We start from the raw sequence: 23,955 nt of genomic DNA on the forward strand, positions 1-23,955 counted from the left end.
ACCACACTCTGACACAGACAATGTTCTGCAGGCGTGTTGCAGTGAATGAGCTAATGGCTAACCTCATTCAGAAGGAGAACTTGTGAAGGAAAGCCTTGTTACCCCGGCGGAGCTGCTGGCACATTAGAAATTGTTCCTAAATGTCACTTTATCTTGAAGAACCGCAGTAGAACCGATTACGAATATGGCACAAGAAAGTGAAAAAAACACGGTCCGCGAGACATTTCCAGTCTTTCTGTCTGGCCTGCAATGAAACAACAGAAACGAGCCATGCATTTCTGTGCAGGCTATTGCACTGAAGTTTGACACAAGACAGGACCTGCTGTGTTTGAAAGCCATGCATACACGCCTGAAGAGACATTCAATAAATTAGTGTGGCCCTCTAAGGGATGTTATAAAAGTAAAAGGACCATCGATAGATGCGGCTGGGGTTTACAGGCCCATTCCAATATGGTGGCGACATTGATGCACAATCCAGCAGAAATGCATCATCTATGACTGTCAACTGGAGCCGTATCTCTAATCAATACCTTACCTCCCATTAGAGTGTCATTACAATATGAGCCGTTCTCAGGGATGATTCCTTGACTGTGACCTTGTGGAAAGATTTTTGATGATGTTATCGCAATTATTCTCCCATCACAGGTGTTTTTACTTCCTTTCAAAGTCTCAGCTCTTTTCATGGTTGGAATGTGAGGTATCTTAGCATTAGTGGTAACATTTGGACTGAATTTAATAGATTGGTTTTCTTTCCAATAAAGTTAAACAGCTTCATATTAAAATGATCCATGCAATGCACTCATTCACAATGAATTCATTAAACAAATAGTTTCCCCCTGTCTACAAAAAGAGGTTGAGTTGTTCTCATCATTTATTTTACTTTCGTTCTCATTTTGGTAACAGTTGGACTCAAATATCTTACATTAACCTTTGGAAAACATTAAGTCTTTTACAAAAATTATGGTTTTATTGGTTTTATTTCAGAATGTAGTGTCTAAAAGGAAGGAATATGATAACTTGGTGATACAAAAAATGGGTTGACATCATATTCTTCAGTTTCTCCCTTATAAAAATGTTGAACTTGAACCGTTGTATAGATCTGTATCTATGAAGTATCATTACATGTATATTTAGAAAACGATAAAATCATAATTTCTAAATAAATTATGTATATAAAACATTTTATTTTTGACTGTGTAAATGAAGTGTTTTGGTCTTTATTGTCCATGCTATGTATCTTCCACATTGAAGTGGTTTGGATAAAACATAACCGTTTGCTTTGTTAATATCTATGAACATGTAGTGTGACCTGGTGGCCAATTAGCAAGAGATATCTTTTTTTTTTAGTTTCCATCCATCCAATCCACAGCTGAACTGTCTCAGGTATAAATATAGTTACTGCTTGAGCAGAAAAAAAATGTGTGGAGCCATTAGAAGAACATTATTCAAAAACAAAGACTGCAACATTTCTAATTTTTTTTAAAAAAGTTAATAATAAGTGAAACATTTTGTGAATAATTAGGTGAATTTTTCATGTGAATGAAGTGAAAAATTAAGTAAATAATTTAAGTGGATCACGTGGATTATTTGAGTGAATAAAGTGGAGTGTTTCAGTGAATAATTTCGCTAAATAAATTAAGTGTTTTTATTATCGATGTATTTTCCACATCGTCACTAGATAAAAAACAACAACCGGCTTCCTGGTGTTCAGCTGTGAGCGCTGCGGGGCTGCAGCACCACCTGCTGGACGGACATGAGAACAGCGTCCTTCCTGTTTATTGACAGGGGAAGATGGCGACCGGAGTCCTTCAGAGAGTCGGCGGAGGCTTGTCCCGGGCCGCAGGCAGGGCCCGCCCGGCCGGACAGCTCGTCCTGTGGACCAGGTGGGGCGGTCGTCAGTGTGCAGGGTTCACTGTTTATCTCTGTGTGTGTGTGTGTCTGTGTGTGTGTGTGTGTGTGTGTGTTTATTAGTGGGTGTGTGAATTGGCTGCGGGGAAGCTAGTGTGTGTTATCTGTTGTTATCTGCTAGCCAGACCTCGGTGGCCTTCAGCTGTAACTTCACACTGTAACGTTGTTTGTTCGGGAACATTTCACATCGACCCACTATGAGTTTGCAGGTGGGGGGGAAACAACACAAGTCTCTGTCACTTTTTGTTTCTGAGCAGCTCCGGGGCTCAAGGTCAATGTAATAACGTGTTTTGCTCGTGTGTGTGTGTCCTCTGTTACATGCTATAAATACACCACGCTGTGTGTCATGCTGTATAGCTGCTGTGTTTCACTTACATTAGCACAATTGTGTTTGTATTGTGTGCACTAGAGGAGCTGACATGTCACAACCAGGCTCTGTTTCCATCCAGCAGCTGTAAACCTGCACTGTTACAGTGTTTATAACCAATAAAGCACTATTTAAAGGTGTTGCATCTGCTATCAAAGATGGAATTTCGGCCACCGGAGTGATTGTATACCATAATGACACACTACTTGTGTGTGTTTGCAGGGGCTTCTCGGCATCAGACAGCAGGAGCGGACAGGACAGCTGGTTTAAATCTCTGTTCGTGAGGAAAGTGGATCCGAGGAAAGATGCACACGCCAACCTGCTGACCAAAAATGAGGAGAGTAACCTCTACAAAATTCAGTGTAAGTTGCCTTTTCTGCTGTTGGACTCAAACCGCAAGGAAAAGGAGATTGTTTTGTCTAATGTCTATGTTCTTTTTCAGTCCACAATGTGAAGCCTGAGTGCCTGGACTCCTACAACAAACTCTGGTGAGCGTTGTTTCACATAAATGTCGGAATCAGTATTCTGTTCATACCCTGTAGTTCAGCAGAAGATGTGCCGACAGATTTAGAAGGAGTAGTAGTGTGAGACCAGGACAACATAAGTACAGTGTTGTGTATAAATAGTAGAGAGCAGTCTATTCCTGTTTGGTGATCAGACCTTCACAGACCAACTGTGCCCATAGCTAAGAGGCCTTGAGGCTGCTGAGTTCTAGTTAGGCACAAAATGTGGGACTTGAAACACTTCTTAGACCAGAAAACATGTCATTGCCAATTGGATTTGAAAATTACTACTTCAGGAGACTTGAATGCAGATATTTTACTATTTATTTAGAGTGCTATTAAATTAATTTGTCTGTCATCACAGTGAGGAAGTGTTGCCCTCCATCCATGCTGATAAGTACTACCCCTGTGAGCTGGTGGGAACCTGGAATACCTGGTATGGAGAACAGGATCAGGCTGGTACGATTACTATTATAACCACATACACACATCTGCAGCACAACAGAGCAGGACATGCTACATGCAATACATCTGTCACAAAATAAAACATTTTATCAGAAATCAGTTTTTCAGCTTATATCAGCTTAAAACCTATAGAAGCTATCAAGCTTCTCTGAGCTGTTTTCCAAAGTCAGTATTTCATTTTCATTTAATCTGAGGGCTTGGGTAATGTTTTACTATCATAAATGATCCTGTTCATAATCAATTATGCTTTATCAATATGTTTTTCTCTAGTTATAGTGATTTTGGATCTATGGTCTATTCTATTTCCACAGTTCATCTGTGGCGTTACAGAGGAGGATACCCAGCTCTGACAGAAGTGATGAACAAGCTCAGACAGAACGAGGTAAAGTCTCCTTAATTCTTTAGTCGTACTGCCAGGATTTGAAGTAAAGCTTATTGAAGTGTCCTTCCATTGGCAGAAGTTCACAGCGTACAGGAAGGAGCGGGGTAAGATGCTGTTGTCTCGCAGGAACCAGCTCCTGTTGGAGTTCAGCTTCTGGAATGAGCCTGTACCCAGAGAGGGCCCCAACATCTATGAGCTCAGGTCCTACCAGCTCAGGGTGAGTGATGTAGCCGGCTTTAATCTTCTCATTGGCAGTGCTGCTGATGGCAGCTACAGATTTATGAACTAAGTCATGTGTAACGTCTGACTTGGTACATTCCTTGGCTTTGAAGTCAAGAAATATCTGCCAGAGACCTTTCATTATCCCCCAAGTAACATTTTTAGTATTTTTATTATTATTATTAAGAAGAACCTGTGCCCGTAAACGTCTCAGTAGTTTGTGGGAGCATCAACTGGTGTGTGGACATTTACCTCTCCTCTATGTTTTCCTGACTCCAGCACTGGCCGAGTACTTATCTAGTTTGGATGTGTATGCTTTCGTATACTTTTTGACAAATCCAACACTTAAAAAAAAAAAAAAAAGCGATTAACTCAGTACAAGTTGCTACATCCATATGAGTATTCCAGTTTTAGCCACGTAAGCCAATAATCTCAAATTTGCCTTTCAACAACATACAACACTGCTGGTTCAGATGTTTTTCTCACTTCTAAGCAGCTTCGCTGCACGAGATGGGGCCTCAGGGCTAAAGGTCACCTGCCCAGCAGTGGTTGCAGAAAAGGAGAACATTACTCTTTCACTTACCTCACTCACATTTTTCCACTTAAAACCCAAAGCTCTCCCGGTACTATTGTGACTCTCTAACTTACCACCCCGCTAACAGACATACTGTATGACATGGTTTGCCACTGTGTCTTCAGCAGTTACAAGACATGCACTATTTTGAACTGGGTCACTTGAGAATTTATATAAACAATTTATATCATCTCTTGTCCTCTGTTGGAACTGGTAATCCAGCGGCACATGATTCTTACTCATGCACACTGCATGATACACACTCCTCCAGCTGCAGATTAAGTCGTTCTTTCTAATCCGAAAGACAAAACTGTGTAGATCAGAGCTGCTTGCGACATGTGATGAATGTAAGCTGTTATCCCTCATCACGTACTGACATTGCATCACAGTGACGCCGTTTGTTGTCTTAAGCATCAGAGAGTTATTGAAGAAGCCTTTGGGTGTAATTGTTATGGCAGATTATCTTCACAAAGACAAAAAATACCTGGGCTATGAGTTTACCATTCATTTATACCCTTACGTTAACCGTGGGATGAAGACCAACGTGTGATATCAAGTTGTAGTTTGCAAAACCTTGTATTCTTAATGTTGTTAATTGTAATGAAGAATCCCGTTTTCTCCCCTGCAGCCAGGAACCATGATCGAGTGGGGTAATTACTGGTAAGTTAGCCTGGATTCATTTCATTCACTGAACTGTGGTTACAGAAGAATCGCACCTCACGAAACCTTCCTCATCACACTGTCGTTAATAAGATCTATTCCACAGAGAGGAACCTATTTACAGCTGTAATGTCACGCCCTCTAACAAAGATTCAGTTGAAGTGTAATAATATATAGACCTGGGGTTACCAGCGGGTATTGCTTAAAGCTAGTTTGATTAATAATAAAGTACCTCTGTGCTGATGTTGTAATGTGTCCTGTTGTGCTATAAATCAACCTGCTGCAGCCGATGCTATGACTACGACTGCTATGGGATGCTTTGTCTGAAATTAGCATCATTTTATCTTAATCAACTATTATTTTATCTTTGTGACAAATGTGGCAGTTCCTAGTTTGGGATCCATTGCTATAGACGACCAGTGTGTGTCCATAATTGTTGTTTATAATGAATCTGAAACTCCAGGTCTGACCGAGCCAACAGGTCAACATTTATCAGTTTGTGCAACTCAGTTGATTGTAATTGATTTCAAATGAAGACGTGAGCTCTGTGCACATGTTGTACGTTTCAACAGATTTTTTCTATAAACTCTGCAGTGGTCTGACCAGTTTTTTTAAGGCGTAACAGACTGTGATGGATTAAATCTCACAGAGTGTTTTGGGCTGCTAGAAACGCCTTTGAAGTTACTGGAACTTGTACTTTAAAATCTTCTATGTCTTTTTCCAGTTAACAGATTTGTGGTGATTCCCAATCCTCATGTGCATCAATTTATCTATCTATCTATCATCTTTTCTGCTTTGAGGATTCGTGAGGCTCAACAGTCCCCTTATGAACCCATATTTAAATTGACTAGATCCAGATTTGAATTCTACTTCACGTACTCATAAATATCAGTCCCCCAAAGGTGCAAGATTATTTTCATCATAGATCCATGAATCATTCCCTGGGAAATGAGTGAATATGTTTAAATCATCCTGTCTCATATAGAATATCGAACCAATACGTCCACTCAATCAACTCGTCACCAAAAATTCTATGGGTTCTTTCTTCGCCCAGGTCTCATCGTTCCACCAAGTTTTCATGGAAATCTGCTAACTAACAGACAAAAAAACACACAGAGGAAAACCTAACGAGTGATTTAAAAATGTTCATGGGGGAAAATATCTTTGATAAAATACTTCAAATGAATGTAAACCTGTTCCATAAGTGTATCCTTATTCTTCCATCTTTTCTGGTTTTGTATATGTTTACTTTAACCAAGCTTTATTTGAACAAACCTCTGTCATTATGCCGTTAATGCCAGTAAATCAACTTACGGTAATTTCAATGTTATTAGTGAGGCTGAGGCTGTATAGTTGAAGTATTGAGGCTGTATAGTTTCATATCCAAACAGTGATTATGATTTAAAAAGTGCCTGTTTGCTTTGGGTAAAAACTGAATGTATTTTAATTACCCCCACCCCCCTCACCGAGTCTGTTCATGACACACATGTCAAGTGTAAAGCTCCATAAACATACATTCAGTGAGTTATGTCATCACATCTTATGATCGGATGAATAATCACAGCTTTGGCACAGAATTGTCGTCTGTCTTACGTTAACAAAAACCAACTGAATCCACTTGTGTAAATTAAAAACAGTCCAGAGTAAATTCAGACATGATGTTGAAATCCTGGTTTGAAGACTGGTCAAGTATCTTATGTTTGGTGGCAGGTTGTGTTTTCCCAGATGAAGCCTTGGTGTTTTTTGGCCTGGGTCTTAACTGGAGTTGTTCTTGTCTGCAGGGCCCGGGCCATTGGATACCGCCAGCACAACAGTGAAGCTGTGGGAGGGTTTTTCTCTCAGATCGGGAATCTCTACATGGTTCATCACCTATGGGGTACGGTCAAATACCAGCTTTATGCAGAATAATAGTGTCAAGGATAAAAGGGAAAATCCACAATCCTACTTCCCAATTACTTATTAATGTCTCCCTGTGTATATATGTACATTCTGCTGCCACCCACTCTCCAGCTATATGTTTTTATATTGTGAATGATTAATCTTTTAATCATGTTAGGAAATAATGGAAATCACTATTTATAGCCATAAATCTGGTAAAATAGCCCATTGACTCTGTTTACTATAATAAGAAAACATGTGTGATTTGTTGACCTCAGCCTACAAAGACCTTCAGTCCAGAGAAAACACGAGGAACTCTGCCTGGCAGCAGGAGGGCTGGGACGAGGTGGTGTACTACACAGGTGAGAGGAAATAAAATCCTGTTCCGAACACAAAGTGGTGATGAAAACTTGTTGTCGTAAACTTTATTTTAGGTGTGCAAGTCATTTGTCTAGACTAACAACATTCTGAGCTTTTGTTTCTGTTCAACCCTGCTGAACCTGATCAATATCCAATAGACTAAATCATTTGTGTTCCACGTTTCTCCAGTTCCGCTCATTCAGCACATGGATTCCAGGATTATGATCCCGACAAAGGCTTCCCCACTGCAGTGAAATGAGCAGCGAGCTGGAAGCTGAAAACAAGTGGAACCCTTTCGAATGTCAACATCCATCCAGAGCTTCACTATCACGGTTGTTTCCCCCTCCTGTCGGTGCTGCCAGATAATGTCCCTTCCCTTTTACTTCAAGATGTCATCAGGTCAAAGGAGGCTACAATGCCTGCCCTATATTTGGGAATAAAAAAACGCCCAAACCATTTAACAGCACATGACCGCGCACAGCTTCTTTTCTTTCGGCTCTGGAGCAGAATAAGTAAATTGAATTAACCTCCTGATGGTTATGTCCGACGTCTCGTGCTCATTTAAGTTTAGAACCAACCAAAGTTACTTGAAGGCGAGCAGCTGTCTGGTGTGGGAGACCAGATGGCGCGGCTGAAGCTCACTGCATGGTGCAGTGGCCGTTTATTTATTTAATATCAATTTGGAATTCTTATATTATCTATAAGTGTGCTGTGGAAGGGGCACTTCCATGTAAGCCATGCTCTTGGGGGAAAACCTCTGTATATCCATGGAAATCGTTTATGGTTGAAGCTGATATGATGAATAAAATGTAAAACTGAGGTCTATTATACATCTAACACCTTTCAGTTGCTTTTTCTAGATGTTCCTAAGTTCCCCGTCATGGTTATATTGTTGTTTCATGGTGCCGTGTTTGTAACTTTGGCTCCCACTTTTCTTTCTTGAGACGACAGCATGCCTGGTTTTAAAACCTGTTTTTAATCTCAACATGTTGTCATGAGGCAAAAATATTTATCGTGTTATAATAAATCCTGACAACAAACATTATCTATCATTGGTCGAGGGGCCAATCATATTGCTGCAAACTGTGATATCAAAGTTTTATTGAACTGAAAGGAAGCAGTTTTTCCTTGTGTTTTTGGTTCATAGGGAACAATGTAGAAGGAAGGAGAGCAACACCAACACAGATTAAATAAATTCAAACCAATTCAATTCTTTGACAGCATGTTTTTTCTTTAACGGGACTGACGTCATCACAGTCATAGACATGTCTGGTTACAGCTCTTAGAATCCATACATAATTAAAACATCTCTAGCGCTCATTGCACATTGACATAATGTACAGGAGTTGTATTAGCTTAACTAAAGGCTTTAATGCAAAAAGTGCTTAACACTAAAGTCTTCATCGTAACATTCCACACACAGTGCTTGGTTATTCTTGTAGTGTCTCCTAGTATAAAAATCAATAAGGCAATATCTCCATGAAGGTAAAACTGGTCTCACTGACGTGAACATATCCATTTATTATAAAAAAAACCTATTGAGAGTGTGAGTAACTTTGTGCACTGGATAAAACCATCAGATTTGCAAATCTGAAATGTTAAAATGAAATAACAGTTCATTTTCGAATCTTTAAATCTTCTCCAGTTCTTTTAGGAGCTCCCCGAAACTGGTCACGTACCACGAACACCTCTCCTTCACCTGCGGCCTGGTGACGTTCCCGCCAAATCCAATAAATGCACTCTGAGGGCAGAGGGAAATAATATTGTGATCACACTGCCCCTCCCAATATACTCAAATTGTTTCAAAAATACACAAACAACATGTCAAAGATTTACATGTATGCACACTTGAACAGCACTTACAGCAGGAGGGCAGGCCTCAAGATCGGTGGCTCCATCCCCGATCATCACCACGGTCTTGAAGCCGTATTGTTCCTTCAATAGGTTGATGACCTTCCCCTTTCCACCGCTCTCAGCTGTGGGCTGACTCTCATCAAAACCAGCATACTCTCCTGTAAACACACAGGATGCACAAGTAGAGGTTTATGTCCAAGAACAAGATGACAAGAGACACTTGAGATGAAGGAAAAGTCTGTTTTTTATATCATCAAGCCTCTTCATTCCATTCATAGAGCGAGCACTGAATTGTTTCCCTAGACTTGTTAAAAAAACAAACTGGTCCACTCCAGTAAGAAGGGAGAGTCAAATATACCGTTGAAGTAGAACTTGAGCCTGTTTGCATAGACGTGCTGCAGAGGAATGTTGAGCTGAGTGGCCACGTGTTCCACGATGCAGCGGAATCCTCCTGAAACGAGGAACACCTTTATGTTGCGCTGGTGCAGATCGTTCACCAGCTCCCTGGGTAAAGACAAATGGACATTTAGCATCAATCAAATGTATGAACATATATAAAAACTGTCTCATCACAGTAGATTTCGTTGAAGCAGTGTAAATAGGTTGCAAGGTTTTTTTTATTATTTTTATTTGTGGGTTACAGACAAGTCTAAATCTAATTTAGACGACAGACTGCACATACAGACAAACTGGACGACTCCTCAAAAGTGAAATCCAAGTGTCTCTATCACCTCCTGGTGGCTGCAAGTGCACATTGTTCCTGTTAGTTTCAATGAGTTATTTGATGCTTTAAAAAACGAGGTGAAACGTTTATGTAATTATACGATACGTGATATGTATCGATACTGTGCCCATACTCTGATTGGTACTTCAGACTCTGGCTCCAGAGCACGTCATCGGCACGAGATGGCAGCGTTTGTATCGGGGACATTTTGCTTCGTTGCTGTATAGAAGGAGGAAGTGGAGGTGCATTGTGTATCTTTACATAAAGTCTATGATTTTGGCCTAGAAGCCTCAACTATAAACTCTGGGTGAGCAGTTTTGTGAACAAACCGTGCTTGCAAACGTTTTCCAGTCAGTGTGAGTACTTGGGCAGCTTTGTGGAGACCGGAAAGGCGTGTAATGATAAACACATGGGAAACCCCGTCATGCATGTTGTATGCACATACCAGTACTTCAGTGGAATACAAACCCCACTGACTGACTGACATAACTTAAAAATAAAGAACAATCCCCCTCACCTGATGCCTGGTGTGAGCTGAGGTGGGTGGTCTGTTATCAGCTTGTTCACTTGCTCTCTGGAACATCGGATGATGGAGAGACGCTCAGTCAAGGCCGTTTTAAACGTCAATGAGCCGCCCATTGCTTTCCGAGTCCTGAAATGTGAGCGCAACACAGGATGGCTTCACATCCAGAACCAACGCAGTAATATCAAGTGAAGACATGGAATGTTGACAGCATTTCTATACATACATCTCAGTGACGGCATCTCCAACACCACAGAATTTGGCGAGTTCATCGATGCCCTCCTCTTTGATGACTGTGCTGTCCACATCGAAACACACAGCATCTGCTCTCCTGAACAGTTCCTTCGTTTGGGAAATTGACGTCATCTTGCTGGGAGGAAAACAAAATGTATATCTGAAATGACACACTCAAAAACAGCAGCAGCAGCTCAACTGGATTGACGAGTCTGCCAGCATAGCTTGACCTTCTGTCTTCAAAGGGATATTGTTTACCCTTTACTACTACTACTTCATCTCTGTCAGATGTTTTCTTTTTAGATAAAAGCATAAAACTATTTCACTTTCTTTAACATTGCAAAGCAGATTTTTATCTAATTTGGCCAATTTTGTAAATTCAACTATTTGACGGCTACCACTACTTTTTTAATGTAATTCCCCATTTTTATTACTGCTACTTGAACTTAAGTACAATTTTCGAGTAATCTTTCCAAATCTGGAAAAACACGACAGTATGAAAGAAGAACACCTTCGTTTCTCTGAGCTCCCCACAAAAGTTTGTTGGACAAAACTTTGAATGCATTTTAAATGATTGTTTCCAAATAAAAACATTATGGTGTGGCAGCATTGGGAAGTCACCTTAGGGACACATACCTGAGAGATAATCTATCAATCAATCAATCAATCAAATTTTATTTGTATAGCCCATATTCACAAATCACAATTTTATCTCATATGGCTTTAAATGGTCTGACATCATCTGTCCTTAACCCTCAGCAAGAGTAAGGAAAACTACTAAAGAACTTTTTAACAGGGTAAAAATACGTAGAAACCTCAGAGAGAGCCACATGTGAGGGGTCCCTCTCCCAGGACGGACAGAAGTGCAATAGAAGTTCAAGTGTAGGAAAACATCATCAGGATAATGGTTTTAGCAGCATTGATGAGGGTAAACATTTTGGAGGATAACTTCAATACTATATGTCAAGCAGTCCTGCTGCAATCTAATAGTTATGATCTCTAAAGCTGCAGAGGTGAGGAGGAGCTCTGTAGTTTTTCTTCCCCCGGATCCTGATGGACTTCATTGTGTAACTAAAGTCTTGTGCGCAGTGGATGTCTTCAATCCAGTGGCGCAGCAAACTCGTCCATTGGGTGAAATACCGACAGTGTGTGATCCCGGGACCAAACACGTGTCCTTGGCCCGGTGAGGTGTGACTAAATTGCGTTACATAAAGCAGCAGCCTGCACAAACCCACCCTACAGGAGGAGGGTGATGGACATCCTCTGCCCGTGTTGCATCACCCGATGCGCAGCGCGGTGCAGGAGACCCGGTCCCCCGGAGACCACACACCGTCCCCGGGAGGAGACGGTGTGTCCCGGTGATTAAACCAAGTGCACCGGTGTGTTATGTTAATCGCCAGATGCAGAAGAAGCCTGTGTAAAGTTGCGTGAACAAACGACTGTAACCTTCCGCGTGTCGTGTTCTGCTTCCAGCCGCTTTTAACGCCTTCTCTTTCCGTGTCGAGCGTCAGGAATCACTCCGCAGCGTCACACTAACACACCGGATTACTTTACGGTACATATCCCCCGGTTTCCCGCTGTCACTTACCGGGAAGAGCAGAGTCGATCCGGTCCAAACAGCAGCTGCAGCAGGATTCACCAACCACTCCGCGTTCAATGGACTCACCGGGCGCTGACCAATCACAGAGCCGCTGCTGTGGGGCCGCCCACTACCCGCTGAGCCGGCTCCATAGCAACAGGAACAGTCCATTCATTCATTCATTCATCTTCATAATGTTCAATAAGTTTGTATTTGGTGTCAACATCTGCCAATCACAGGGGAGCAGCTCCGATGACGTCACTTCGAAAGAGGAACTGAATTGTTGTTCACCTCCCCGCTCTGTATGCTAATGAGTCATGACCAAGTGCGTCATTTCTGCCAAGTCCAAATCATCACTAGGGGGGGTCCATTTAGTAAAAAATGTATTGTCATGGGACAAACCATAGAGGATAAACCCCTTGAGATGTACCATGTCGATTTAAACGGGTTCCAAATTGGTCTCATCTTTATTTCAAAAGATTGAAAGAATAATATTAGACTTTTAATACATTTGGTTCATTCCTAGCCTAAGGAGATTATATTTGCCAGTTACCTGTCGCTTAAAACCTGTTGTAAAAGAAGGCCTTTTAATGAATTGTAATGCCTTTTAATGCCTGATTTTGAACTGGTGTTGATTGTTTAAAAAAATTGTTTTGTGTTTAGATTTGTGCTGAAGGTATAAAGATGTATGTTCTTTATCTTATTATCATGTTGTATTATTAATAAACTGAAGCATGCCAGATGATGTCAGCAAAGTGACCGTTCCTTCTATGTGGTCCAGATCCACATTTGTGTTGCCAACACAAAGCTTTCCACACCCTTTTCTAATCTGGTTTTTACATCGACCCCGAGTGACTCCACCACCACACCACAGCTCCAAATACATGACGTGATCACAACCAAGACACTTCGAGGTCACACTCTGAGATCTGCTCATGGAGACCACGTCAGGAGTTGGTCTGAGAACAAGTCTGTGGCAATGAGGCCACATTCCTGTGCCCTTGTGATCAGATCACCTGAGCGGGATGTTAATAACAGGGTTTGTGCCTCAGCAGTGTTGCTTTTATCTTGTATCATTACAAAAACTTATTTTTAAAGTAGATCTCCAGCTGGTGTTGGGGGTTTCACCAATGATTTAAAATGGGAAGATTCAGGTCTTGTATGAATTAAATCAATTGAATGCTATATCTTCTGTCTTAACAAAGCCCCTTCTGCCAAAGCCACACTATTTCATACACAGAATAAGCAAACATGTTGCATAAACCTTTTACAGTTGAATTTATTAATTTGAGCATACGTTTTTAAGCCAATGCTTTATCATTTAGAACGTATATAAATGTTTTGGTATTGTTATAGTAATTTTGTGTATTATTTTTGCATCTTAAATGGTTTTGTTCTGTGTTTAATTCATATTTTCTTATTGCAACCCCATATAATGTCTTTAAGAAGTGGAAAATAACAACTGCTGACAGTTAATAACAAATTGTCAGGGATTTATTTTGTAATGAAAAACAATCAGGACCGACTGCAAATCTCTCGCTTTAGTGAAGACGCGTGATTGGAGCAGATGAGACAAGTCCTGAAATCAAACCGATAGGAATGAGAGGGCTCAAGTGTAGTGCAGTACTCCAGACCACATGTTGGCGGTAATGAGGCGAGAGTATTTTGCAAAATCCCATATATAACTGGAAAAAAACGACAAAGAAGAAGTCTACCGCATACAGCCACGAGTACTTGAGCTGGTTGTGTGGAGCTCAAGACAAAATGTTTCCATACTTTCTCCTGTGTCGCTTTAAAGTCTGGATCCAAATGGAAATGTGAGTATTTATGTCAGGACCATTTATTTCAAAGTAAATGTCAGCGATCAGCTTTTGTATTTGTGAGATTACCTTAACGTCTGTGGGGCGGAAACACGTGGTCCTACACAGTATATACAGTCTATGTCCTACACGCGTGTCAGTACTCAGTATTTTAAAGTTAATCTGAGTGAATGAATGGTGGATCACTAGTATTTTAATAGTGTGACAGGGTGTTTATAGCTGTATTTATATGTTCTAGCCTCTAAAAAACCATTACAAGTATCAAGTAGTTTGTATAATGTCGGTTAGCCAAATAATCCTGTGTGCCACAATTATAAAACTTTTGCTGATCGTTTTCACTTTTCACAGTTATTTATTTGTGCACCTCTGTTATTTGATCAAATCACAGCACCACCCTGGAAAAGGTGTCATGACTCCAACCTCCATCTTTACATGATCAGACCACGTGTCCGAGCAGCAGGAAGTCACTGTCCTACAGGAGGAGGACCTCCGTAAAGTGAACATGGTAAGGTGACATTTTATGGACTGTATAATTTACTGTCAAGCACAAACTATAGCGAATGTCTTCTGCAGCCAGGTCAATGCTCATCACAATTAAACTTTAATGGTAATATAATGCTAAATATTGAGAGTGAATAACCAATATTTCTTAGTTAATAATGTCTTACCCATTTCTACACATCTATGGTCCATTGTCTTGCTTTGGGTGCTTTTGAGCTCTTGACCCAGAACCTCATTAAAATGGTTTTGTCAATGTTGCCTCTGGTCTTAGTCAGATTTTTAATTTTAATAAGCTGCTTGTTATTGAGCTGCTCTTGTTCTCTATGTTGCAGCTGGTACTTGTGAGGATGAGCCTTGTCGAGCCTAGAGGAGAAACATGCAGAGGTTAGTAAATAGTTGTTGATATCCTGTAATTGACAGCATGGAAGAATTCTGTTTTACTCTCGAAATAGTAAATTCAGTCAGACACTATGCAAAATTATTGTTTTCACAAACTGACTCAATAACAGAAGAGTGCTTGTTCTGTGCCTCTTTTCTTATCTCAGAGTGAATACAGCAATGTGTTAATAGTTTGAATATATATGGTTGTATATGATTATATACAACTGAATATTGTTTTCATTTATTAAACCTGCAGTCATATTCGTTCAGATATTTTAATTTAGTAAGTTAAGTCTAACAATAAGGATTATCCCACTTTTTGAACCCTGCCATGAGCTCTGAATGATTTCATGTCTGTAAGAGATGAATTTTCTGAGTAGATGAAATACTCTCCTAACATATCTGACCTGTTTTCTTCTAGCATGTGCTGTGATTCAAGCTCTCAGTCCTGAAGCCGTCCCCGCACACTGAAGCAGCTGTGATCTCCAGCCGGTGAAGAACGGCCGGGCGATGGTACGTTTGTACACTGAGGCGGTGTGGCCTAGGGGGTAGAGTGGGCGTTTTCCAACATGAAGGTTGCCGGTCAATCCCCACTTCCCCATCTGCCAAAGTGTCCTTGGCAAGATACTGAACCCCTAAATGGCCCCTCAAAAATGTCGAGTGTACGAATGTAAGTCGCTTTGGACAAAAGCGTCAGCTAAATAACATGTAATATTATTCATAGCCCTTTAAATGCTAGAGGAGGCACGGACGAATTCTGTTCCAGCTGCTCTGTGTTGGACACAGTCAGACACCATGCAAAAGTATCGTCTCATTCCTGCTATATGACTGGATGTGTGCTGTTCTGTGCCGCATCTTACTCGGCGGGAATGAGTACAGTGACGCACGAGGAAACTGAAGATGCTGCTCTGTCAATTTCTTTTCGTTTTTTCATTTTTTGTTAAATTCTACAGAGCAGCAGATGTCTGTGGCTGAAGCTGGGCTGAGGAAGAACTGTCCACTCCAACTCGTGGTAAGAAGATTAAAATATAAGTAACTATTATCCCCGTTTTCTGTTCAGCTCAATCATTTTCTCCTTGCTTTTTTCTCCATAGAATCATCATTGGAAGGCAGATCTAATACGTGTGCTCCATGCCCATGGATGAGTTCTATCAAAGATGTAGTGGATGTGAATGTACCTCCCTCTTTTTATAATAAACTTGAAACTGGTTTCAGATTGGGTCTCATTTAATGTGCTGAAAGTAGTTGGATAAACTGAATTAAAATGAAAAAGCATCAAGATGACATATCTTAAATTAAAGTTTAATAAATAAATTCAAAGCATAACATTTAAGTCCTACAGTCTTTACAACTTTCTTTGAAGCTGTGAACAAAATCTTACATCCTGCACAACCATTAAAAAGCCACACACACACGTAAGTCAGTGCCATTTCAGAAAGGAGATTCTCTTTCATAATCCAGTTGCAATAAGTTTCTACAAGTTTAGCTTCAGCTGCTGAGACAAGGTCTCGCATTTTAAGAATGACACTCGGTAGAGCACAAACCTCCACCAAGGCTCAACGGTTCCTTGAAATTATCTATTGGTGAATCATTCCCCGTGACAATATCAAAATACAATCTTAAGATATTCAAGAAAGTAATGGGAAATTGCACAATCTACTCATTTGTATGTACCAGTGTCCAAATGTAATGTGTTCTTTCTTGGCCAATGCCCAACACTTCAAAGTTTCCACTCTTTAGTGTTGCATGATGCAGCTGATTTAACACTTATCTGAAAATGGTTTATACAACCAGAAATCAATTAAGAGCATTGTCATTTAAATTTGTTGTGTAGTGTTTCTGATAATTAACCTGGAGAAGCTGTTGCCTCCATTTGTTATAATTAAGCATCAACAACACATTTTCAAAGCAATACTTTACAGCGGAGATCTGGGTCATTTTAAGTTACATACTTTAAAACACTAACAGTACATTTCTTGTTTTAAAGTCATTTTTAAACCTTGATGACAATAAGCAAACTGTTTAACAGTTACAAGTTTTCCTTGCAGACTTACAGGCACCATGCGTGCCACACGTGGTACAATTGTACTGCAGTATTGGAAAGTGCTTTTAAAGTTCATTCCACATAAATTACATACTTATTCGACCTTGCCTGGTAGGGGTCAGACACCAGATCATAGAGTGGGGAGAGTACAGCTCCAGCAGATGTGCACCAGAGGAGCAGGTGCCTGTTACCAGATTTGGTGAATGGGCTCATCTGCCTCGGCAGCAATCGACAGCAGGATGGCTTTTGGTGTGTTCTCGAACAGAGCGGCTCTGTTTTGAGTCTGGCCCTTCTTCACCCAGTGGCCGTAGATCTTGAAGGCGCAGGCGTCGATGAGCTTGCGGATGGGCTTGATCGAGTACGGGTCGCTCTTGATCACCTCCTTGGTGACAGGCTTGGCTCGGCGGTAGTTGCAGTAGATCCTCATCGTGGCGAGCACGGTCATGCAGATGACCTGATGGAGAAAGGTCAGCCAAGGTTGCTGGTTATTGTTTTTTTATATCTTCGATTTGTGGGAAACTATTACGAACCCTGTGAATTTCATGAATTTAGGCTGCTGGTTTTTCAGTCTCATTAAATGAACTTGTATCACAGATTACCCTTTTTCATCTCAGTACTTGAAAATAGCAATTAAGATACAAAATAAATGCAGCCAATAAATTGTAGAATCCAAATATAAATTGAAACATTAATAAACATAAAACACTCAATAAAGGGTCAAATAATTCAGGAAAATATTAAAATACATGAAACACAATAAACCTTATGGGAATTATGTCATTAACATTGGAAATTATCCAAAAGGGTGGAAATCAGCTCTAGGAAAAGGGGGGCATGTAAAACATTAAGGCTTTTTTCTTATAATCTCTGTTGTCTCACCTTGAAGCGTCTTTTTGGGGTGAACGTTCGCACTTCATGCACCACATACTGTGAGAAGAACGAGTGGTTAAGAGCATCCATGGCTGTGAAACGCTGCTTCGGATCCACCACCAGCATCCGAGAGATCTGAGGGAACCACATGAAGAGTTTCTACAGTTATTTAGTGAAATTTAGTAAATTTTTTTGAATTTGCTTTAATTTTACAAGCTCATTGAAGTGTGTAGACGTGAGAAAAAAATCTTACCAAATCTTTAACAGTGTCTGAGCGGTCTTCCCATTCAGGAGACGAGAAGTCGTAGCTCCCGGCCAAGATCATCCGCAGCATCAGCATCTGTTTCCTGTGCCAGAAGGGCGGAGAGCCTGCGAGCAGCGTGTACATGATCACGCCTGAACTCCATCTGTAAACATAAGCCAGAGGTCAGTCAGATTTTAACCATTATATGGTCAGATGACTTCCTGTTGTGGTTTTTGCCTCTGAACAACACCCACATGTCCACAGCGGTCTGATATCCTGCATGTCCTGCGTCCATGGAGCACCCGATGATCTCAGGAGCGAGGTAACCAGGGGTCCCACACACCTCTGCAGTACACAACACAACTCGCTTGTAATAAGAAACAAACAAAAGCAGACAAAAACATAAGCTCCTTGGCCGAGGTGAATATATATTGAATTTACTCTGCATTGACAGAGTTTGTGTTACAGTCTCTGTATATATGCTAGTAATCTGAACCGCACATCACAAGCTCTATTTACTAACTAAGCAAACCATGCGGTGATGTTCAGACTCCAAAGACGTCTGACTTCCCGCTGCAGGTCATTGAGGAGACTCAGTGGAAAGGTCAGTGTGCTGTGAGCAGGACTCCAGCAAACAGATCAGAGTGTCCTGTTGCATCTTAACCTTTGTGGGAGCAGCTCAGAGAGAAGATTCTCCTCTGACCACCAGCAGCAGCTGCTGAGCTGAAAAGTTCACCGAGCGTCATAAACATGGGACGTTTATTGGAGCAGGACATTCAGAGACGCTCCACTAGAAGAGACTTCTGCTACATTCTCCCCCTGAGTGATTTGGACCACGTAGAAGAACTTGTCTTTGCAGGATGATGTAACATTTTTTTAACAATTCAACGGTTTAACTGTCCCCTCGAGAAACAACATTAAAATTCACAAGAATCCAGAGTTTGTTTTGATCTGCACCAAATTACACACACTTATAAACTGAAGAACTAAAGAAGCTCCTTGGATGAGAAGTGAAACACAAGCAAGTCCAGTTGCCCGCACATACTTTGCACTTGTACAACTTCTAAAAATCGTAAATATCGGTCCCCTGAACATGGCTGATTTGAGTGAAAGTGATAAAAGATTCCTTGAAAGATGCATCCTTCCAACAAGTTTCCTTGTCAGGAGGAGGTTATAATTTTTTCTGGTGTGTTTCCACACAACCTCTCACTGACCTTTGAGCTTTTGACTCGGCTCAATTTGCACGGCGAAGCCAAAGTCCGTGAGCTTGATGTTCATGTCGTCGTCTAGAAGGATGTTCTCAGGCTTCAGGTCCCGGTGCACGATGTTCTGGTTGTGGAGGAACTGGACCACCTCCAGCAGAGCACGCATGATCTTCCTTAAAACCAACACACACCACAACTCAGACAATGTCTCAAAGAGATGAGGATGATTCTTTCATTACTATCACACGCTCGCTGACCTGGTTTCCTTCTCGCTCAGAGTAACTTTCTCTGTGAGGTAGTCAAAAAGTTCACCCTTCTTCATCCTGGTGGACAGAAACTATTTTGAACAGCTGGTAATTCACAATGTAAAATGCAGTCATGTTAAACTTGAGATGTGACACTTACAGGTCAAAAACCAAGAAGAAGAAGGCGTTGGACACGTAGTAGTCTTTAAGCTGTACTGGAGAGAGGACAGAGACATTTGAGACACATTAACCTTTGAATTTTATTAAGTCAGAGAGCATGGGATCATGTTGATCAGCGGGTTAGTGGGACAAAAGCCAAACAATGCCTTTGCTTTGTGTAAGCAATAATAAGACTTGTGTTGGCAACAGTACATTTCCAAACTAGATTAGATGTGTGTGAGTGTGGGGGGTGTGTGTGTGTCTGTGCTCACTGATGTTGTCCTTTCCGCAGACTTTCTTCAGGATGTCGATCTCCTTCACCGTCGCCTCCCTGATCTCCTCGATCTCCTCCGGGGTGGTCTTGTCCGAGGGGGTGATGTCGATGATCTTCACTGCGTACTCCTGAGCCGTCCGCTTGTCGATGCAGCGACGCACAACGCTGCTCACCCCCCTGAGGAGAAACACATCCAGTTCTCTATTTCTACAGCTTTGCCAGTTTATTTATTTCCTCAGATTTTTTCCATTAGGACAGCTGGACTCCAGAGGCAACATGGCTCGGGGATGTTTGACATTTTCACCTTCCCCAAGGAGGTTGTGTTCTCACACCGGTTCGTTTGTTTGTTTGTCAGCAAGATCACACAAAAAGTACTGAACAGATAATCACAAAGCTTAATGGAAGGAGGGGACGTGGGCCAAGAAAGAACCAATCAAACTTTGAAGTTAGATCCGGACAAAGGGCTGGATCCAGGAATAATTTTTCAATTTCTTTAACATTGAGACAGAGAATTTTAAATTTCTCATGGGCTTCAAACCTGGATCTTAATATAATAAATCTGGGATATTTAGGGGACTGATATCTATGAGTGTGTGAAACTGAATATCAGGGGTCTGTTGCGACTTGGTGGAGGTACGCCCACTAGTGCCATTCTGATTGAAATCCTGTTTATTCTGCTCAACACTGTCTTTGGTGCCAAGATCAAAACCGATATTTCACATTGTCACACTAAAGAAATACACTTTTCCACATGTTTTATCGCATCTAATCAGTGAAGAATGTGTCCTTCAATGGAGCAGATGAGGTTTTCATACACACCACACACGCTACAATGTTAAACCAGTTCACCTCTAATCTCACATGAGGGACTGCAGAACGCTGCAGCCACTGACTCTGGATCAGGAGGAAAGAATCCAAGCTGTTAGGGGCACACATCGAGGTTTGGTCAGCCTTTGGTGGGTCTGTCACCTGATGACATGTCCCTAACATCCACTGGTGGTCACTAATATCTGCTGTTGGTTGGCACCTTATCATCCAACTAATGCGGGAGACCTTCAAACGTACAAGGGATAAGTTTCCTCTGCCTTTTTTAAATCATCTTTGTGATTGTTCATCTGATCTCATGTATTTACTTCAGGACAGAGACTTGAAGGTGACCAACATTAAGAAACTATTACTAGCACACCGACCCCTGTGTTTGAGAAGCTGATGGTCTCATCCAGTGACCTTGTTGTCAGCATGTGAGACAGTGAGTAACATAATCTAATCTGTCAGCACATTCCCGGGCTGCTCTCAACACTAAACCCTTTGTGCCAAAAACATCTTATTAATGAGTGAATTTAGCCTACTTGAAGTTTGTGTGGTTTACATAACAGCACCACTGTCTGACGGTTAGTGGGGAATGCCAATGAGCCGGCTCTGCACAGAGGACGGCTCTCAGGGACTTCTGGAAAACTCCAGGGAAACCATTCAGCTTGTTTCCACAGAGGTGGTCAAAATAAACAAATAATCGTACTAATCTGTTGATCTGAATCATCAATCCTCTGATCAAACTCTCAGCAACAAAGAGAATAAGAATTATTTCCGTAAAATGTTGAACTAGTTCTTTAAAATGAAGCAAACTATTATATTAACTGGACTGGCACTCAGTAGAGAGTGAATACCTCCGCCAAGGGCCAAACATTTCCAGATCAGCCCCTTTGTATAAATCCAGACAAAAATGTGTTGCCGTACAGTAGATGAAAAAAGCCTAACCCCATATACAAACCCAATTGCACACATGCATTCATTGAAAAAACACTACGTTACAGAAATTAGGAAATAAAAAAGAAATGTCTGGGATCAGCCCTTGGTCCAGATCTGTACTAAAATTGAATGGAGTATTTATTGGTCCATTTCCCATCCTTCCACCAAGTTTTGAGGAAATCAATTAAATAGTTTCTGTGTAATACTGCTGACAAACCAACAGACCAACAAACAGACAGAGGTGAAAACACAACCTCCCCGGCGGAGGTAGAAATATGTGCATCACCTCTTTAAAAGTCACAAATGTCCACTGGTTGTGACAAATGAAAATCAAGTGTGAATTTCTTTCCTTCATTAGAAACAAACAAATATAAATGTAAATCAAAACAAAAGATTTTACATTTGTGAGGCCCTGACGCCCATAATCAGATGATATTATTCCATACATGTGCTTTATGATCGTACCTTCCCAGAATCTCCTTGGTCTCATACTTGTTGTAGAACTCCTGAGCTCCGACACAGTCAGGGATCTCCTCATCTTTGGTCATGATGGAGCGACGTGAACTTCACCAGCACAGATAGAACCGTATTCTCCTCTCACAGCTCAACACCAGGCAGCTGGAGGACAACACGTGTTCAACATGTTCAACAGGGCAACAGCCACTGACACCACTCGGACAGAGTCATTTATCAGAGCTGGAAGTAAAGTCACACGTCTGAAGAAGATATTTGGTGACGGTGGACAAAGTATTCGTGTGAAATAAGTTTGGTCAATGACAAACTCTTACTGGCTGCTGGTTTTATAATGTAAGGATTCAAAATTTTTCGAAATGTATGGGTGTTGGGTCAAACAAATCATTTAATTATCATATTTCTTCTTGCTCTGCAACTGTATAGAACATATTTCTCTATTGTATTTTCACATTTCATGAAACAAACAACATATTGAATAATTGACTACGAATCTTTCAACATTGCATCCCTCGGTAGTTTTTTATACTTTTGTGTAGATTCATTTGAAACAGTTCATGAAGTCTCATACACTTATCACATGCTTTGAATGTTGCCAGAATAGTAACTAACTGTTACTCTATATTACCAATATGATAATACATGTATCTGCTTCTTTTCCTCTGAACCACGTCAGATGACAGAGCTCTGATCTAAATATTTTAATCTCATTTTCCATTTGTAAAAATAAAGAAAACTAATCCATTATACTAGATATAAATAAATATAACAGATACATGGATTTCATTTAAATTATTTATTTCATGCAAATTTGACCTTGTTCTTATATTAAATAAAACACAAATAAAGGGCTGTTTTCCATAGATTTTGATGACTTATATAATGTCAGCTCTGTCTCGTGTTTTTGTATACAAGTATAATGATCGTCCTGAACTTCAGATCATGTCCGGAGACAGATTTCAGTGTGGAGCAAAGTATCACCATGTGTGAACTGGATCCCTCTGTTTGACCTTTAACCAGCTACCACAATCCATTGCATTAAAAAAAACTAAACAAAGTTGGATCACTCACCGTATCAGTACGGATCACTTCCTGGTGTGAAGATAATCCATAATCAAAGCTGGGCCTGTAGAGGAGGGGACGCACACAGAGGTGCAGTGAGTCTGTGCTGCTGCTGCAGCTTTGTGGGGTCGCTCCTCTCTCTGCTGGGGGTGAGCTCTAATGTCAGATGCCAAAAATAAGTTGTTGCTTCCTCTGCAGCGGGAACACGTGTGTCCATACAAAAATATGATCAGACCTACATTACACAACATTACTACACATGCAGTGCTCAGCTAGAGGGTCTGACACCACGCTGGAGTGACATGGCAGCTGCTGGACAGACCTCTGCGTCTAACACTACAAGTCTTATTAGAGAAACTGTGTCTAAAAATAGAAACCTTTCTTGGAAAGTCCAGTGTTATAATGTTCCTTCCAGACAGGAACTGGGAGAGGTTGTATTTTCTTAACTGAACAATTTCAAAATCAATATGGCACCTCAATATACTGTATAAGATAGGGAGCAGGTGCAGCTGTAAAGATAAATGACGGACATGAAACTAAAATAAATGTTATTAAAGATAAAGTAAATGATAACTAGGTCAAAACCAGAAACACTGCACACTGGTTGTAAGCTTCCGCCAACAAGTAGTTTTAGTCTTCATAATAATTTTTCCAGGCTCATACGATGTCACTGTGACCTTTGACCACTGAAATCACATTAGTT

General features: G+C 40.9%; 3 protein-coding genes, 1 long non-coding RNA gene and 1 other non-coding gene across 6 annotated transcripts; 3 read left to right on the forward strand and 2 right to left on the reverse strand.

Moving 5' to 3' along the window:
* Nucleotides 1-1,789: 1,789 nt before the first annotated feature.
* On the forward strand, nt 1,790-8,526 carry nipsnap2 (nipsnap homolog 2). Its single transcript, XM_061072988.1, has 10 exons — nt 1,790-1,883; nt 2,498-2,637; nt 2,718-2,763; nt 3,143-3,237; nt 3,555-3,625; nt 3,702-3,842; nt 5,047-5,078; nt 6,860-6,954; nt 7,235-7,318; nt 7,506-8,526. The coding sequence occupies exons 1-10, from the start codon at nt 1,792-1,794 to the stop codon at nt 7,568-7,570; spliced, it is 861 nt and encodes a 286-aa protein (XP_060928971.1). The 5' UTR covers nt 1,790-1,791; the 3' UTR covers nt 7,571-8,526.
* A 63-nt stretch (nt 8,527-8,589) lies between these two features.
* On the reverse strand, nt 8,590-12,269 carry psph (phosphoserine phosphatase). The gene is made up of 6 exons (XM_061072989.1): nt 12,240-12,269; nt 10,644-10,787; nt 10,412-10,546; nt 9,529-9,674; nt 9,180-9,328; nt 8,590-9,057 (listed from the first exon to the last, which is right to left on the reverse strand). Exons 2-6 carry the CDS (start codon nt 10,781-10,783, stop codon nt 8,947-8,949), a joined length of 681 nt encoding a protein of 226 aa, XP_060928972.1. The 5' UTR covers nt 10,784-10,787; nt 12,240-12,269; the 3' UTR covers nt 8,590-8,946.
* Nucleotides 12,270-13,944: 1,675 nt separating this feature from the next.
* Nucleotides 13,945-16,146, forward strand: LOC133003746 (uncharacterized). 2 transcript variants are annotated; one of them, XR_009678299.1, is made up of 6 exons: nt 13,945-14,047; nt 14,439-14,555; nt 14,884-14,935; nt 15,354-15,445; nt 15,886-15,944; nt 16,027-16,146. It is a non-coding gene; the product is annotated as an uncharacterized LOC133003746 (long non-coding RNA). The 2 variants fall into 2 exon arrangements; XR_009678298.1 differs by having other exon boundaries at nt 15,354-15,944.
* LOC133004049 (small nucleolar RNA SNORA15) lies at nt 14,971-15,109 on the forward strand. Its single transcript, XR_009678330.1, has one exon. It is a non-coding gene; the product is annotated as a small nucleolar RNA SNORA15 (small nucleolar RNA).
* A 1,017-nt stretch (nt 16,147-17,163) lies between the features above and the next one.
* On the reverse strand, nt 17,164-22,267 carry LOC133003827 (phosphorylase b kinase gamma catalytic chain, skeletal muscle/heart isoform-like). Its single transcript, XM_061073645.1, has 9 exons — nt 22,185-22,267; nt 19,972-20,150; nt 19,701-19,755; nt 19,553-19,618; nt 19,305-19,468; nt 18,345-18,435; nt 18,100-18,253; nt 17,856-17,981; nt 17,164-17,430 (listed from the first exon to the last, which is right to left on the reverse strand). The coding sequence occupies exons 1-9, from the start codon at nt 22,265-22,267 to the stop codon at nt 17,164-17,166; spliced, it is 1,185 nt and encodes a 394-aa protein (XP_060929628.1).
* Between the last annotated feature and the right edge of the window lie 1,688 nt (nt 22,268-23,955).

This window comes from Limanda limanda, chromosome 6 (genome assembly GCF_963576545.1).
Source record: "Limanda limanda chromosome 6, fLimLim1.1, whole genome shotgun sequence".
NCBI lineage: Eukaryota > Metazoa > Chordata > Actinopteri > Pleuronectiformes > Pleuronectidae > Limanda > Limanda limanda.